This window comes from Alligator mississippiensis, chromosome 3, assembly GCF_030867095.1.
Source record: "Alligator mississippiensis isolate rAllMis1 chromosome 3, rAllMis1, whole genome shotgun sequence".
Classification (NCBI taxonomy): Eukaryota; Metazoa; Chordata; order Crocodylia; family Alligatoridae; genus Alligator; species Alligator mississippiensis.
The window spans coordinates 228,558,818-228,574,068 of record NC_081826.1 but is presented as its reverse complement, the minus strand read 5'-3'; the positions used below and the strand labels follow the sequence as shown (position 1 = coordinate 228,574,068).

General features: G+C 40.9%; 1 protein-coding gene across 1 annotated transcript in view; it reads left to right on the top strand.

Annotated features, from left to right (window-relative positions):
• WDR36 (WD repeat domain 36) overlaps positions 1-15,251 on the top strand; it is a 63,704-nt gene that overhangs the window by 26,056 nt on the left and 22,397 nt on the right. The window contains exons 10-13 of the mRNA XM_019484362.2: positions 558-623; positions 2,461-2,544; positions 7,118-7,272; positions 12,425-12,539. Coding sequence (XP_019339907.1) covers positions 558-623; positions 2,461-2,544; positions 7,118-7,272; positions 12,425-12,539 — 420 coding nt within the window. The remainder of the gene's footprint in view (positions 1-557; positions 624-2,460; positions 2,545-7,117; positions 7,273-12,424; positions 12,540-15,251) is intronic.

The window sequence follows — 15,251 nt, the reverse complement described above, 5'->3', positions numbered from 1 at the left end:
CCGCATGCATGCTGCAACTATGTGCATGCACAGGGCATTTATCAGTCATATTATCAGCCACATCAAGCAATAAAAGCCGATTGCTGATTCTGTCAATTTTCTCTGCGTTGGTGCCAATCTGATATGGGACCGATGTATCGGTGCACCTCTAGTTTTCGCTCCTCTTCCTTCTCCGTTTTTTTCCTCCCATCTTCCTCGTATTGGTTTTCTTAAGTATAATATGTGTATTTCTTTGCATTAACATGGTTGGATTTCTTTCAGCTTAATCTTGTTTGTATATCCATTATTCTGCTTATTGTGGAATAATGCGAAGAAAAACTTTTTATTTTGTTTTTAATCTTTACACTACTTACAGGTGTGTTTTTAATCTTAGTTTCAATCTAAGATAATTTTTTTGGTTTGGATTGATTGGATTGCATAGCAACATTTGAAAAATCTGTTTGTGTATTCATTTAGCTTTCCAGCTTCATTTATCTTGATCAAATGACCTTCTGACTTGCTTTTTTTCTATTGTTGAAAGACATTATTCATTTATTTTTTCCGTACCTTTACATCAGGTCAGGATGGAACCTTGCAGTCTTTTTCCACAGTTCATGAAAGATTCAACAAAAGCTTAGGACACGGTAAGTAGTTCATTAAAAATTGAAATGTAAAAATGTATTAACATTACCAGGCTTATCTTTTCCTGTTGGTAGACTATCAAGTCACACAAACAGAAGTTCAACCCTATTTAAGCTATTTAAAATGGGTTAGTATTTCAGAAAAATCATACTGCTTTCTGTAAAGGCTGATTTCTAAAGAAAAGTCAAATACTCAGGTCTTGTTTATTTCATGCTATTCAAACTGATCTGAAGACAGACTTACTCATTTCCTCGAAGTCCTTTCTGTGGGACTCGTTGTGGTAGAATGAGTACTTCCCAAATGTCATAAATCTTCACACACTGCTTAAATGAAGAATTTTTCTTTTTTTTTTTTCACATCGGGAAATGAGGGACAGAGAGGAAGAAGGATGTAAAAAATACTGACTAATTTTTGAGTGCCAGATTTTTGAGTTGCATAGCACCCAGTATTTTCAAAACAGGTCTTATTGACTTCAGTTTCAGTTGAAAGTCTCTCCTTAGGGTATCCGTTCTGGCACCCAAAAAATGAAAGATACTTAATTACTAGATAGCATATTTTTTTAGATTTGCCCTGTATCATAAAAGAACTCTATTGTGGAAGTAGGGTGGGTGTTTTCTTAACAAAGGGCCGTTCTTTCTTTTCCTGAAATCCTGTCACATTTAATGCACACCTTTCAACTACCTCATAAAATAAAGGGGTGCTGTGAGTAACAATCTTCAGTGCATGAAACTAATTCATTTCAAGAGCACCATCCATCTTGTACGCAGAGCCAAGGTCCTCTGGAAAAAAAAACACACATCTGACACTGCCTTTTTGTTACATGATTATAATGCATGCGCAGGCAACCTTAAGTTCTGTTTTCCTTAACTTTTGAATGAAGCTTCTTTTTCTTTTAACACTATTTGTGTGAAATTTCCCAGTTTAAAAAAAAATAAAATTGAAATGCTTTCACATGGAAACATGCAACTCTGAAAACTGGTCACCAGTGAATCTTGATCCTCTAATTCAGTGGTTTCCAACCCTGGGTCGTGACCCAAATGAGGGTTGTGGGGAGAATGCTGGCGGCGCCGCACAAAAAAGATGAGCCTTGCCTCATGCCGGGAGCTCCCCTGCTCCCAGGTTGCCACTGCCACACTCCACTTCTAGCGGTGGGGCACGGAAAAAATGGTTGGGAAGCACTGCTCTAATTCCACAGCATAGGAGCATCAACAGTTGTCTTTCTCTTTGTGGACTAGCCAGTAGGAGGGAATTTGATGCAGAATTTATGGATGACCCATGTTGAGAGTTGCTGACAGAGGAATAATGAGATACGGGGAATCTTGAGTTCAGTTCCATGCTCTGGAGAGGTGTGCAGCACATAGTTGATAGATCTTTTGCTTATGTTTGCCAAAAGGGAGGGGTGTTCTACAGAGAAAGCAAAAGGCATATCCAGGACACCAGTGTGATGCATAAGCATGCACACACACTACATACACTACTACCAAACATCAGATTCCTATCCTAAAGCTTGAGAGTACTAAAATGTGCTGAAATGTTTCCTAAATCATTCTTTCTAAGGCAGGTTTACAGCCTAAATGTTAGTTTGAAATTATAGTCTCACACAGTTGAAAGTGGGGTATTAAAGGGGGGGGAGTATTAGGCAGTTTTAACAGTTATAGAGCAGTAAAGGTTCTCCCTGTCGTAACTTCATTCAAATGTTCAAAATGTACATTTTATTTAAAAATTCTCTTAAAAAAATATGAATTGACCCTTCAAGTTCTTTATACTTACTAAATGACTTGCATCTTACACACATTAATTGGACCTGAGATTTGCTTACATTTTCCTTGTGTTTTAAAGGTTCCATAAACAAAAAGAAATCAAAGAAGAAAGGTCTTCAGTATGATACAATGGCCCTTCCACCTATCATGGCATTTGCATCAGGTACGTAATCTTGTGTGAGAAATCTGAATCAGCCCTAACCTGGATAGCAATCCCTTATTCAGAAATTTACTTGTTTCAGAAATCCCATATTAATCTAATTAGTGATAATCCAATAATCTAATAGTGGCCAACACTATGCAAGAAAGAGACTTGGGGGTCATCATTGACCACAAGATGAACATGAGCCTGCAGTGCGATGCTGCGGCTAGTAAAGCAACCAAAACGCTGGCTTGCATCCATAGATGCTTCTCAAGCAAATCCCGGGACGTCATTCTCCCCTTGTACTCGGCCTTAGTGAGGCCGCAGCTGGAGTACTGCGTCCAGTTTTGGGCTCCACAATTCAAAAAGGATGTGGAGAAGCTTGAGAGAGTCCAGAGAAGAGCCACGCACGTGATCAGAGGTCAGGGAAGCAGACCCTACGATGACAGGCTGAGAGCCCTGGGGCTCTTTAGCCTGGAAAAGCGCAGGCTGAGGGGTGATCTGATGGCCACCTATAAGTTTACCAGGGGTGACCACCAGTATCTGGGGGAACGTTTGTTCACCAGAGCGCCCCAAGGGATGACGACTAGGTCGAATGGTCATAAACTACTACAAGATGGTTTCAGGCTGGACATAAGGAAGAATTTCTTTACTGTCCAAGCCCCCAAGGTCTGGAACAGCCTGCCACCGGAGGTGGTTCAAGCGCTTACATTGAACACCTTCAGGAGCAAATTGGATGCTCATCTTGCTGGGATCCTATGAACCCAGCTGACTTCCTGCCCTTTGGGCAGGGGGCTGGACTCGATGATCTTCCGAGGTCCCTTCCAGCCCTAATGTCTATGAAAATCTATGAAATTTATGAGAGAGGTGTTAGAATTTGTACAAACATTTATACCTTGAAAAAGACGACACATAAATGGCACCTTACCTAATTAAACTTCCCACAGAGAATGGTCACTGGAACCATAAATGTAGCTGTTTAAAATGAGCTGGATTTTACTTTTTTGCATGTTCAGAATTCTCAGCTAAGTTTCAAAGATAGAATCTTTGGTATTTGGGCCAGGAACAGCTCAGTTTTCTTTACCTGCTGTTTCAGATTGTGTTTGTAAAACTAGTAATGAAAGTGACCAGTGTTGTCTCTGTAAACTGAGCAGCTTCAGGGTCTAAATTGTTTTGAACCCATAATTGCATTCTTAGAGTTGCTGTTCCATATAAAATTGTACTTTACTCTTTATCTCATCCTTTGTTGGTTCAGTATATAAAAAGTGGCAATTCATACTTTTACATGTAGTTAATTAGAACCCTCCTTAAGCCCTGATTTAGAACTCCAGTGTTTTTTATCAGTATTCGGAGTTTATACTTTTGGGGGAGTCAATGGACCTGGAGAATGAGAGTAAAATTGGCTAGTATAAAAAGTTGTTGCTTAAATTTAATTTATTTTATTAATACATTTTATAATTTATTTTTTTTTTAATTACCAAATTTACTCAAATACAAGACCAAGCTTCCCCCCCCCCCCCCCCATTGGCTTGGGAAAAAGCTCCTAATCTTATACAGTAAAAGCTCTGGTATCCGGCATCCCCCGAGAACAGGGGATGCTGGATAACAAAATAAGCCAGTTAATTGAGCGGCCCCAGCCGCCGCTTCTCACACTGTCTGGGACGTCCCTCCACGCCTCCCATGGCATTGCTGCTGCTCCTGCGGGGCCCACAGGGCCCCACAGGACATGGAGGTGGGTCCCGCACAGCTTGTTATGCCCCCAGGTCATGGGGGCTCGGCAGCACAGGCTGCTTTGTCCTGAGCCATGGGGGCTCGGAGAAACTGGAAGTGCCACAGTGGGCACTTCCGGTTTCACTTTATCTTACAAGCCGGCATGCTGATTAGTGGAGTATGCCAGCTTGTAAGATGCCGTATAACAGACCTTTTACTGTAATCGCATTCAAGGAAATCTCAGTGCATACATTGTCTATCATTAAACTGTTGCCAAAAGCAACATGTGCTCAGCAATAGAAACCAGCTACCAAGTTGGTTAAATGTAACCAACAATGAGTATGACTATAAAACATGACTCACATTGGTCAAATGTACTGATGGGAATTTTTAAAAATTTTTTAAGGAAAATTTTTCATGTCCTAAGCCAAGTCAGCCAAATCAATTCCCAATTCGTGAGTCGTTCAGGAACCATATGTTGCCATACTACCAGCGAACATTCTCCACCCCCACCTGGGTCTTCAAATGTTTCCAAATCATTTGGCAGGCATTCTATGTGCAAGCCCAAGCCCAGAGACTTGAGGTTCAGATACCCCCAAGTTTCACTTGTCCTCATCCATATGGCCATAGGAGCAAGTTAATTGGAACTTTTTTTTTTAACTTACCACAAGAATAGGTTAGTGTAGTCTTTCTGAATAAGATATATGGCAGTGGTCTTCAACCTTTTTATGGTGAAGATTACTTTTTGTAAGTAAAGGGCACCCCAGGATCTACCTCCCTCCTCCCTCAGATAAGCCGCCCAGCCTCTGACCCCACTCACCCAGCCTGGCCTAGGCAGCAGGGGGCATGGCTCAGCCCAGCCACATTCATCCTGCTGCTCCCGGTCATGGAGCCTCTGGCAGACTGAGATCAACTGTCAGAGGCTCTACAATCGACCAATTAATTGAGCTTGACGAGTTGGTGACCACTAATATATGGTAATGTCCATTAAGTGCCATCTTCCTCACCATTGACTCTTGTTAAAGTCATGGTAATCTCCTACGTTGCATACATTTTGACTTCCTCTTTGTTCCCACAGCTGATCTATGCCTTTCTTTCGCATTTCCTGTAATTTGCATTTCTTCACCAGCCTTAAATGCTTGGCAAACGTTACAGAACAGAGCCCCAAGTAGTTCACCCAGAATCCCTCTGTTAGCTCCATCTCTTAGCCTGGTGCATGTGGTTAGTGTGGCTCTACCTTTCACGAGGTGAAGCTGGACCAGGTTGCCTTGCACTTCATCTGCATATACATTTTTGGAGCATCCAGGGACTCATAACAAGAACACCTGGTTCCAGTCATAAGTGGCGGAGGGGGGCTAATTAGCTTATGGTTCCTTTAGAGGGGGGTATCTGGAGTACACGCACATACTGAGCATTGCTAAGCTGTGGGGTCATCATGGCTTGAAATCCTGTTGACTCTACTTGGGTCCAGCTCAATGAACTATGTGGTTAATCATAAGCCTTTGGGTTTGGACTAATATTATTCATGGTTTCTACTACAGCCAAAGCTCTGTTATCTGGCAGCCACGGGGAATGGGGGATGCCAGATAACCAAATATGCTGGTTACCTGAGAGGCTTCTTTGCCTGGTTGGTTTCAAGGTTATTGTTTTTAAATTTGTTCCTCACTTCCATGTGCTCAGGGAGAGCAGGGTCTGACAGTAAGGGGAGGGGGAAGGGGCTTCCAGGGGAAAAAGCTGGGGGGTAGCAGAGAGCAAAGGGGCTACCTGACCTCTCCCCGGATATATTTTTCCCTGCTATAGCAGTGGGAGGGAGACAAATTCAAGGCAAACCTCCAATAATTACATACTATACCTGGAAAATTATAACAAATGTACTCAGTTAGTCTAATAAAAGATATCATATCTACTCAAAGAACCTTCCCAACAGATTTATAAGTTTTCCATATATAGAATCTAATTATTGGGGGGTTGTCTTATAATCTGGGCTGTGTTCTATTCGAGTAAATATGGTAATACTATTTCTTGTCAGTTCTAGCCTGTAAATTATGCATATAGATGATTATATAATGTGCATATAGGTAATCATATGCAGAAAAATAGTTCGGAATTTTGATAGTCTCACATTTTTCATGTGAGGTTATTTTTTAAATTATTTTGTCATGTTAGTCAACTTAAGAGTGACCGATCTTCCCAGCCGAGCCAAAACATTTTGCAATTTAATTTTAACATTGTCAAAATTTGAATAGTATATGCATTTTAGAAATGACTGAAAACTTCTTTAATATATACTTGTGTAATTTTTAAACTTACAATTTAGTTGTTAGTCCTTTTAGTTGTAATAATTATCAAATTACTGCTATTGGTTAATGTCATCAGGCTACATTATCTGTCTGAGCTAGTCAGACCCCCAAAATCTCTTCTCTGCTTGGTCACTGACTTGCTGTGTAACCTCAGGGTATATGATCCATGCCATAAAAGTGACTGTAAAGTGAAAGATTCTAATTAATGCCATCTCAGGGTGTGTGTGTGTATATGTATGTATGTATATACGTGTGTGTGTCCTGACTTAGCACCAATTGCATTCTGCCCACTTACATGCATGCTGCACTCCAGAGGTACAAAAAATAAAATTATAAGAGTCAAATCAAACTGATTTAAAAAAAAAAAACCCTCCACTTTTCCTCACCATATTTTCTTATTATACGCCCTGTTTACATTGTTAGTATGTTGTGATACCAAGGTTTTTTTTTTAACTAACCTTTTGGTTAGCTAATAAACATACTAAATTTCAGTGGCTTTGAATTAAAAGTGTTTGAAATTAATGTTACAAAGTATGAAGTAAGAAGCTCTTAGTTAATTTCAGAATGACTGGATTCTGTTACAGAGGTTGCACGTCAGAGTGACTGGGATGGGATCATTGCTTGCCATCAAGGTTACATAACCTGTACAACTTGGAATTTCCAAAAAACATCCATGGGTGCCCATAAATTGAAACCAAAGGCATTCAGGAAAAACAAGCCTCTTGATGTATATGCAACAGTAAGTATTTTGTAATTAGCATAATTTTGTTTGTTCAACATTGTTTTTTATTTTGTTGTCTAATTTAGTTTCCTAAATTATTTTCACGAAGAAGAACTTGGAAAAGATCTAAGTATGGCAAAATTCTGATCGCCAGCTCAGTTGCAATCAATTCCCACCCCCCCCCCTTCCCAAATGAGTAATATTACTGTAAACTTGTTTGGATCCTGAAATGTTGGGTGGTCTCCTCCTGATGGTCTCCAGGGTAGAAATCTAGTTGGTCTCCTGAATCAAAAATGTACCTACAAGTCTTCATTTTCTGAAATCCAGTCATATGAAGAATTTAATTTTCTAGACACTTTCGTTCTTAAAGCTCCTCTTGCCATCACTGATTTTTTTTTTTTTGTTTTATTTATTTATTTGTATCTGTGGTGGTAGATTTTCATGGTTTCTTTGCTGAATCCCTGCTTTTGAGATTTTTGAAAAATTAGGTACATTTCTAAATGGCATGCAAGAAGTGCATTTAGAACAGGGGAGAGCAAAATGGTGAGTCAACTCCATGTCCCAGCAGCCTCTGCCCAGTTGCTGCAACCGGTTTCCATGGAGACCCCAGGAGCAGCAGCGCCTTGACAGCACATAGTCAGGGTTTCCATGCAGACCAGCCCCAGCAGTGCTGGCAGGATTTACGGCTTGATGGGGAGCTGCTCTGGGGCTAGAGCTGGGATCTTGCAGTGGTGAGAGCATAGTCTGGAGCTGGGGTAGAGCTGCAATCCATGTGCCCCTGTCCAGAGCATGCTGGCAGCGGATAGCAGCTCTGGCCCGGCTCTGGACCACACTGTTACCGCTGCAAGATCCTGGCCCCAGAGCAGATCCTCGCCAAGCTGCATGCCCTGCCAGTGCTGCTGTGGCCAGTCTCCGTGGAAACTCTGGTCATGTGCTGTCATGGTGCCACCACTCCTGAGATCTCCATGAAAACCAGCTGCAGCAATGCAAGCAGGGACTGCTGGGAAATGGAGTCCACCATGGGCCCGATCCAGCCTGTGTGCCCAACCCTGTTTTACAAGTGGTTCTCAGTGCAAGTGTTGTTGGGCAGAAGCATAACCGTGTTTTAGAATGTTTTTGTTAAATTTTGGTATCCTGCCAAAATAAACTTTCAAGGAATGCAAGCAAGAGATGGGGGTTGTTTTGTTTTGCGTTTTGTTTTTTACATGAATATATTCAGCTAATCTAAAAAAAATTTCATGGAAAAGAGAATAGACATTTCTCCAGCCAAAAACCTTCCTCCTACTGAATTTCAAAGGCCTCCTCTGATCAGCGGAAGTGTGCTATCTTCCCAAAGAAGAAGTATAAACAAGCCTTTAAAGTGGAAAACGTTAGGCAACCTAAACATGGCTCATTACCAACTCGCGCTATAACAGCACTTTTGTTTTTAGTTTAGAATTTTTTTTTTTAATTATCACTTACTGTCATGTATGCTATACTCCATATTTTTTCCTTCTTACCTATGGCCATTATGTAAGAGGGGTTAACAGTTTGAGTTTAGGTCAAATAGAATTTTTTAGCAAAAATCTACCAAAATATAAATAGTATGTCTCATATAAATAAATGGAAAGCATTTTCCTATTGAGTGAGCGTATGTACATGTGACAATACTGTGAATGAATAAACTCCAGTGCACATTGTGCCAGAGTTTATTGTTCCCAGATGCTGCATCCTTACCTGCTCCCAAGACTGCAGCACATTGAGCCCGGGTGCCACAGCCTCACCTCGCAGGGAGCCTGGGGATTCAGCCTGCCAGCCCAGGGCTGCTCCAACCTGGCTCAGCTTTCTGCCAAAGGGTGGGCTGGGGCACGAGGGTGCTCCAGTGCAGGGCTAGCTGGTAGGCATTCTCATGCCTCAGCCAGCCCCATCAATGTCTACACATGCGTTGCTGCGCACTGAAGAACACCACTGCAAGTTAGTACTTGTATTTACAAGTACTAACCTGCGGCAGGGTTAATTAGTTTTCTGCGGCCTAATAGGGCCACATATGTAGATGTTGAGACTTTTTACTGTGGAGCTAATTAGGCAGCAAGTACACTTCTTGCTTAGCAGCTAATTAGGTTTTTTTGGATGTGAATTTGTTTTCAATATTGAAGAATTCCAGTAAATTCAATATTTACTGAAGAAGATGATCAGCAGTGGCATATCTTACTTTAATCACCCCTTATAAAATAAAGGAAAGCATTCACTGGGGCTAGACAGGGGAGCTGTGTTACAAATGCGGTGGATTTACTTAAATATCAGACCCTTTTGAATGGGTTTTTGTTGTAGCCATGTTGGTCTAAGGACATAGGCAAGCAAGGTTCTTTGGGTAGATGTGATATCTGTCTTTTGTTAGACCAGCTGAGTAGTTTGCAAAGAACTTTTTTCCAGCTTTCAGGCGCAATCGCTGTTAGACCTCGACTATGCAGTGCCCAACAACTAGGGAGACAATGATTCAATCACTCATGGGTCCTGTTACTCATTAGCCAGAGCAAGCGGGGGACAAACACCAGCACACATTGTTCGCAACAGCTTTATTAGGAATGGAGACAGCTTTGGACTAGCTCCCAACAAACCGGGGAGCTGCAGTGAACAGTAGTTTTTTCCCACATTTATGCACTTTGGTTTATGCTCATTAACATTCACTCTACCCTCACTCCTCCTATGTTCCACCCATTTCTCCTCCCATCTCAAGCTCCCCCTCTGTTTACTGTTTGCTTCATTAGCATGGAATTGCCTATGCATTTCACTCATTTACATACCTTTGCTATGCGCGCATGTCTGAGACCTTGACTTCTCTTCTTCAGTCAATGGGCGGACTTTGACCAAAACCTGGAAGCTTCTGGAGGCTTCTTCACCAATCACCATTCACCTTTTTGCATATGTTCATCTCATTTTCTGTTACCAGTTACATGTTGTTTTTCACATTCCAGTCTGTTTTTTAACCTCAGGTTGTACCACCTTCCACATTCCTAAACATCACCTCATTCACAGCACACAAGACTCGCACAGATTTACTTGCTGCTTTTTCCTCAGAAAATGGTTGACACAGTTAAGATGGTTCCCTAGCATAAGCAAATGGCTGGCTTAGATATCATTCTGCCTTGTGGTTAGCAGCTTTTGCTAGGCCATAGGTAAAGCCTTCATTCAGCTGCAAATCCAGTGCTCCTCAAAAATCCACAGTGTTACCCTAACACTCACCTTTCAAGCACAGGGCGGAAAGAAAAGTGTAAAAGGTCATAAATAACCTTGTTGTTCTGATACTCCAAGGAATAAAAGAAGTTAAAAGTTGGACAGGATGTCAGTGAGAATGTAAATAGGTGGACATTAGGAAAGCAAAAGGTATAGAAGGGAAAGGAGGGGGTGAACTGAGGGGGTAGGGAGAGAAAGCTAAAGGTAAGTAAAGGAGACTACTGTAGTAGTCTTCCAAGGTAAAAAAGAGGTTGTCTGTGAAAAAGTAAATAGCTGGAAGTTAGGAAGACAAAGAGTAGAAAAGGAGAGGAGGAGAGGAAAGGGGGGAAAGAAAAATGTAAAAGGTCAGGTCTGGCAGGCACCTGGTGAATCTGATGTCAGGCAGGTTGTTATGTGTCATAAATCTAATGTCTACATTGAATCCATGATTTTTTTGTATCCAGTAGATTTATGAGGTGACATTTGTAGGCTCATCTACAAAAGGTACTTTGTAAACTCCCATTGAGGATTAAATCAGAGATTGGAGAGGAATTTCACATACAGCCTCTTTTCTACCTTCAAAAACTACTACAGTAGAGTCTCCCTTGCCTACCTTTGGCTTTTTTCTTCCCTCATTTTCCCCTCTCCCTTCCCTTCTCTACCTTTGGCAGGCAAGGTTCTTTGAGTAGATGTGATGTCTTTTATTAGACCAAATGAGTAGTAAGCTTTTGGGCACAGTCACCCTTCTTCAGGCATAGGGAGCCTCTGCTGTTCTGAGACTCCAAGGAATGAGAGAAGCTAAAAGTGTGATAGGATGTCAGCAAGAATGTAAATAGGTGGAAATTAGGAGTCTCAGAACAGGAGAGACTTCCTATGCCTGATGAAGGGTGACAGCACCTGAAAGCTTGGTAAGAACTTTTTTCCAGCTACTCAGTTAGTCTAATAATAGATATCACATCTACCCAAAGAACCTTGCCTGCCTATGTCCTTAGACCAAAACAGCTATAAGCAAATACCCAGATTCTCTACCTTTTGTTTTCCTAATGTCCACCTATTTATAGTCTCATTGACATCCTGTCACACTTTTAGCTTCTCTCATTCTTTGGAGTGTCAGAACAGCAGAGACTCCATATGCCTGAAGAAGGGTGATGGCGCCCAAAAGCTTGCAAAGAATTAATTTTCCAACTACTCAGTCTAATAAAAGATATCCAAAGAACCTTGCCTGCCTAGACCCTTTTGAATTACATCTGTTCATTTTTGTGTGCTCTGACCCAACTCTTGCTTTTAAAGTTCTGCAGGAAAGATCTTAAACATAAATTCTCTTTCTAATTCATACATTTTACATCTACTGACATCAAGGGTACAGTGTTGGTACACTTGAAAATTATATGTACAGATATGCTGTTATTCATTGGAGGATTGCACGAAGGTTTATTTTTCAGTTTGCATTCCTTATACTACAGTAATCTCTTTATAAGGGGACAAAGTTGTATGTATCTAATAAAGTAGTTGGTGGTGGTACAGGCCCTAAGGCACACAGTGGACAGCCCAGAGGTCACAAGTTCAAGGCCATAGCAGAAGCGCTTGTGGCTCAGCCCTGTTAGATTCCAACAAATCTGCAAATTTTACTAAATACCTTGTTGCAAGGACACAAGAAAGGAAGGGATCTGTGTTCTCTGAGCTTTGTTGCTTATGTTTATTGCTACCTTGCACATTTTTATAAAAGCTGACAAGAAAGCAGCTATGCATTTCTCTTTCATATGATGAAGAACATAAGCTGTTATCTAACGAATTCTTGCAAACCTTCAGGAACGATCTAATAGATATTTTTAAGTTTTCCTCCCTTGAAATAAATGAAGAGTTTTGTAACACTTTAAATAGAAAATACTTTTAAGTTAAAAACGTTTTACATTTTTTTTTGTTAGTGAGTGTTGTGTCTTAAGATCTTTTCTTGTTGTTTTTTTTTTCCCTTTAAAAGGCAGTTGATATTAGCACATGTGGAAACTTTGCTGTAATTGGCCTTTCAACTGGACACGTAGATGTATACAACATGCAGTCTGGCATTCACAGAGGACATTATGGCAAAGAAAAAGGTGAACATTGTTATTCTTTTAAAAATAGCATCCTAATTGAATAGCAGCGTGAACATGCTGCCAAGAAATAGTCTTCTTATAGGTTCTGTGGTAGATCAAAGAATATGGCTCTGCAAGCAGTATTGCACTGCATTTACTTTGGAGTTGACTTATTTTTGATGGGTGAAGGAAAACACTATCACTGCTGCTTTGAAGGAGGGCAGCAGTCCTGCTGTGTTGGATGACTGTGAGGTTGACATCAACTTAATTTTTATGAACACAAACTTGTTATTGTCAGAGGATTGAAGCCTAAAATGAAAACTGTTGGCTTTGACTAGGTTTGTGACCATGCACACCAGATCCTCCTTTACCTGATTTTTCTAGTTCTGTCTTCGCATCAAATTCTTAATGTATTAGTGTACTCTCTGCTCCAAATAGAATGGAGGGACCGCATATGTATGTGCAGTTAACAAAGATCATAAACTTGCCCGGTACTTAGGTTTGTTGCTTTTGAATTGGCCACCTGAGCTGTTGGGTCTTCTGCTGCTTTTGCAGATTTGTTTCTGATGGCTAACATTTACAATATTATTTAATCCTGATCCAAACAACCAACTAAATTAGGAGTGGGAGAAGAGAGACAAGTTGTTCAATGATTGTGCATGCACACATTCCATATTGGGTATGTGTGCATGTAGAGTACTTAAATGAAACATTTGGTCAAAGGTACCCTGTTGGAGCAGTGTCTGTAGCATGAGCCAGTTGGGGGAGTGGGGAAGATGGCATTAAAACAACTTCTGCTAGTTCCTTCTCACCAGTTGTGGTTTCAAGTCAAAGCTTGCAGTAATACATGAGCTCACCTTTTTTCTTCTCTGGATCAGAAATGTTTTTACAATGTAAATAGCTAATAGCTTGACAGTTAACTTATAACTATGTTTTTAGTTTTTTCCATAATTCTCTTTCCTTACATCTTTTATCTCACTTTCTTTCTTGGGCAGCAGCCCTGTATCACTGCATCAGTACGTAAATCTTGATGTTCTAAGAACTGCCTATCTTGCAAAGTAGACAGCATCCTACTAGATGCTTCGTCTAGATAAAGGATACATTAGGGATAAGTGTAGTATCTGCATATCCTTTGCTAAAAGGACACATGGGAGACTCATCTAAGAGAATACTTCAGGGAAAGATCCAGGTGTCTGACCACTCATATAGACTAATTTGGGACTGATCTTAAAAGGGCATACTCTGAAGTGCTTCAGTACCTGTCTTCAAGCAGCTTCTTATAGAAAAAGAAGAATCTTTAAAGCCATGAAAAAGAAAGGAGACACTATTTTCCCTCTTGGGTCTATCTTCAAAGATCTCCAGTTCTGCAGAGAAGAGTTCCTTGAGATTCAGAAAGTATTCCTAGAATTGCTTACTCCTTAAATCTGTTTACTCCTAGATTCTATCTCGCTCTGTGCCTCAGCTGAAAAAAATCTCTTATGCAGTCTTGGCAGTGATCTGATTCTAAAAGATTGAATGCTACTCCCTGGTATTACCAGTATCAGCATACAATATTGGTACCATTGACTTTGGTGCTGACCACCTCAGTACTATGGAAGCTATTGTCTACTGTGCAGTTTCCTGTCTGGGTACCAGTGACCTTGGTACCAATGCCTTTTATCTATTTACATGCAGTACCAACAACCTGTGCACCAGTATTTGTGGTACTGTCTGACAACTAAAGACCTATACAGTTTGGTACTAGACTTATCACTATTGACAAACCAGACAGCAGGCTTGATCTAAGCTCAGAACCATCACTAGCAACAGTACAGGAGAATTTGATAACACTACTGGTGCTCCTGCACGTTTTAAGGATCCTAAAGCAGCGGGGAGATTTTCCCACCTACATCTCCTAACTCCAGTCTTAACTAATGCCGTCATTAGTGTGATGTTCCATAGTGACTACCACTTCCACAAGTCCTTCAATAAAGATTTCATGCCACTATTCTCTGTGGCCTGATTGGATAAGTTTCAGGCTTACATTCTTAGATAAAAGTCTTCTAAGCCACAAGCCAGTCAGGAAAGTCCGTTCGTCATCTCCCATTTCTGAACCACTCACCATCCTCAACTCTTGAGATGAGGACATTCAGGACTGATGGACAAGTGTGTTGTCTGTCTTTTCCATTAATGAGGTAGTTTATGCCTAGCTCTCGCTTTGTGGTCCTGCATCACTACAGGGAATGGAATAGATGATTTTTTAAGGGTCCTGGCAGCCCCGTTTTCCTTTCAAGAAAGCTTGAAAGGAATCCTTTCCTTTCAAACCATTTCAAGAATGTGAGGAAGATTTGCCTTGTTCCTTGTTATCACTATGGAAGCAGTCTAGGAAAACACCCACAGGTGGCTTGCTTCTGGGTCATGTGGAGCAGCCATAACTCCTTATGCTCTTGCATGGGGGTATAAAAACATGCAGGGCCAACTCTTATTCCATTTTGCTCAATTTGGTGGTGATGGGGAGCTTTATATGTCTTCTTTTGTAATACACCATCACTGCAAAAACCAGTGAATGGGAAAGACCCATCCACCTGTTGTGTTATGTTTTAAGGGACTCAAGCAGGGTGGAACGGAATCACACTTAGGCCCCAAAGTCTACTCTAGGCACCTGATAGATTGAATTAGGGTCTGGCCTTGGGTGTATTTGCTGTTTCAGTGTTGTATTGCTGTTTGAGTTTCTAGTTGAAGTTTGCTGGATGT